Below are 1,946 nucleotides of genomic sequence, written 5' to 3'. Positions count from 1 at the left end.
CCTAACACGGAAGGATGGAAGGTTCTAGAACGGTTGGTGGAAAGGGCGGAGGCTGGGAGGAGGCTGGGGTGGAATGGGGAGAAAGGGAACTAAGTTGGGGGGCCCATTCTTGGGGGGTGGCAGGGGGCGGAGAAGCCTAATAGGGAAGGATGGAAGGTTCTAGAACAGTTGGCGGAAAGGGAGGAGGCTGGGGTGGAATGGGGACAGAGGGAACTAAGCTGGGGAGGCCATTCTTGGGGGGTGGCAGGGGGCGCAGAAGCCTAACAGGGAAGGATGGAAGGTTCTAGAACGGTTGGCGGAAAGGGAGGAGGCTGGGGTGGAATGGGGAGAAAAGGAACTAAGTTGGGGGGCCCATTCTTGGGGGGTGGCAGGGGGCAGAGAAGCGTAACACGGAAGGATGGAAGGTTCTAGAATGGTTGGTGGAAAGGGCGGAGGCTGGGAGGAGGCTGGGGTGCAATGGGGACAGAGGGAACTAAGCTGGGGAGGCCATTCTTGGGGGGTGGCAGGGGGCGGAGAAGCCTAACACGGAAGGATGGAAGGTTCTAGAATGGTTGGTGGAAAGGCAGGAGGCTGGGAGAAGACTGGGGTGGGATGGGGTCAAAGGGAACCAAGGTGGTCCAGGGTTTGGCCACCGTGGCCACGGTCCTCACCCCGGAAGAGGGACGGGGCTCGGGGACCGAGGCCCTGGCCCTGCGTCGCCCGGTGGCCATGGGCCTTGAGTGTGCAAGATGGCGCCCGCTCTACCCAACTGGGCCCTTGGCCGGTCTTGCTCCGCGCGTCCCATCCGCACCTGGGCCGGGCGTCGGGTGGGCGGCGGTGAGCTCGGGGACAGGGACTGACTTCTCCGGCTGGCGAAGTCCCCCCCCTGTCCTCGAGGCCCGCCGGTCTCAGGAGCTCCATCCCCCTGTCTGTCTGTCTGTCTGTGTGTCTGTGTGTCTCGCTCCCGCCAGGTGGTGAAGAAGGTCAAGTCCATGCAGTCCTTCCACACGCCGGTCACCGCCGCCACGCAGGGGGACCGGCTGGGCATCTGCGTGACCCAGTTCGACCCCAAGCTGCTGGAGCGCGGCCTCGCGTGCTCCCCGGGGACCCTGCACACCGTCCACGCCGCCCTCGTCTCTGTGGAGAAGATCCCGTACTTCCGGGGTCCCCTGCAGACCAAGGCCAAGTTCCACGTCACCGTGGGCCACGACACGGTCATGGGCCGGGTCATGTTCTTCGGGCCGGCCCCCGACGGTGCGGACGGCGAGGCCGCGCCGGACGCCTTCGACTTCTCCCGGGAATACCTGTTCCAGGAGCAGTACCTGTGCAAGGACCCGGCGCCCGCGGGGACGGGCGGGGACACGGGGGACACGAAGGCGGGCCCGGCCGCGGAGGGCGGCTGTCCCCGGCAGCAGTGGGCGCTGCTGGAGTTCGAGAGGCCCGTGACCTGCCCGCGGCGCTGCCTGGTCATCGGCTCGAGGCTGGACGCGGACGTCCACGCCAGCGCCTGTCGCCTGGCCTTCCACGGCGTCCTGCTGCACGGGCTGGAGGACAGGGGCTACGCCGAGACCTGCCTGCCGTCCCTGAAGGTGTTCAAGATGAAGCACCGGCACGGCGTCGTGGAGCGGGTGAGCCTGTCCCCCGCCCGGCCCGTCACCCACGCCCCGATCGGCGCCGTCTGGCGTCTGGCGCGACAGCCACGGAGCCCCCGTGGCCCCGGCCTCAGTAGCGCGTGAGGCCCGGAGCGTCGGTGGCCTCAGTTCTCTCAGCCCGTCAGTCCCAGAGCCCCGGGCTGTCCCCAGGCCGGGGGACCCCGCTGCAGCCACCGTCCCGCTCGTTCCTGCGGTGGACGTGGCTTCTCGCGGCCAGCGTCAGACGGCAGCATTCGGGGCCGGCCTCCCCGGCCCTGTCACCCTGGCGGGTGCTGCCCTCCCGCCCGTCACTGCGCCTGCTTCAGGCTGGGTGGC

At 68.3% G+C, this 1,946-nt stretch overlaps 1 protein-coding gene across 1 annotated transcript in view; it reads left to right on the top strand.

The window, feature by feature from the left end:
* Positions 1–1,946, top strand: part of EEFSEC (eukaryotic elongation factor, selenocysteine-tRNA-specific) — a 278,454-nt gene that overhangs the window by 209,591 nt on the left and 66,917 nt on the right. The window contains exon 5 of the mRNA XM_012658965.1: positions 951–1,607. Coding sequence (XP_012514419.1) covers positions 951–1,607 — 657 coding nt within the window. The remainder of the gene's footprint in view (positions 1–950; positions 1,608–1,946) is intronic.

This window comes from Propithecus coquereli, unplaced genomic scaffold (assembly GCF_000956105.1).
Source record: "Propithecus coquereli isolate 6110/MARCELLA unplaced genomic scaffold, Pcoq_1.0 Scaffold592, whole genome shotgun sequence".
Taxonomy (NCBI): Eukaryota; Metazoa; Chordata; class Mammalia; order Primates; family Indriidae; genus Propithecus; species Propithecus coquereli.
The sequence above is the reverse complement of the archived record's forward strand: the minus strand, read 5'-3'. Positions and strand labels throughout refer to the sequence as shown.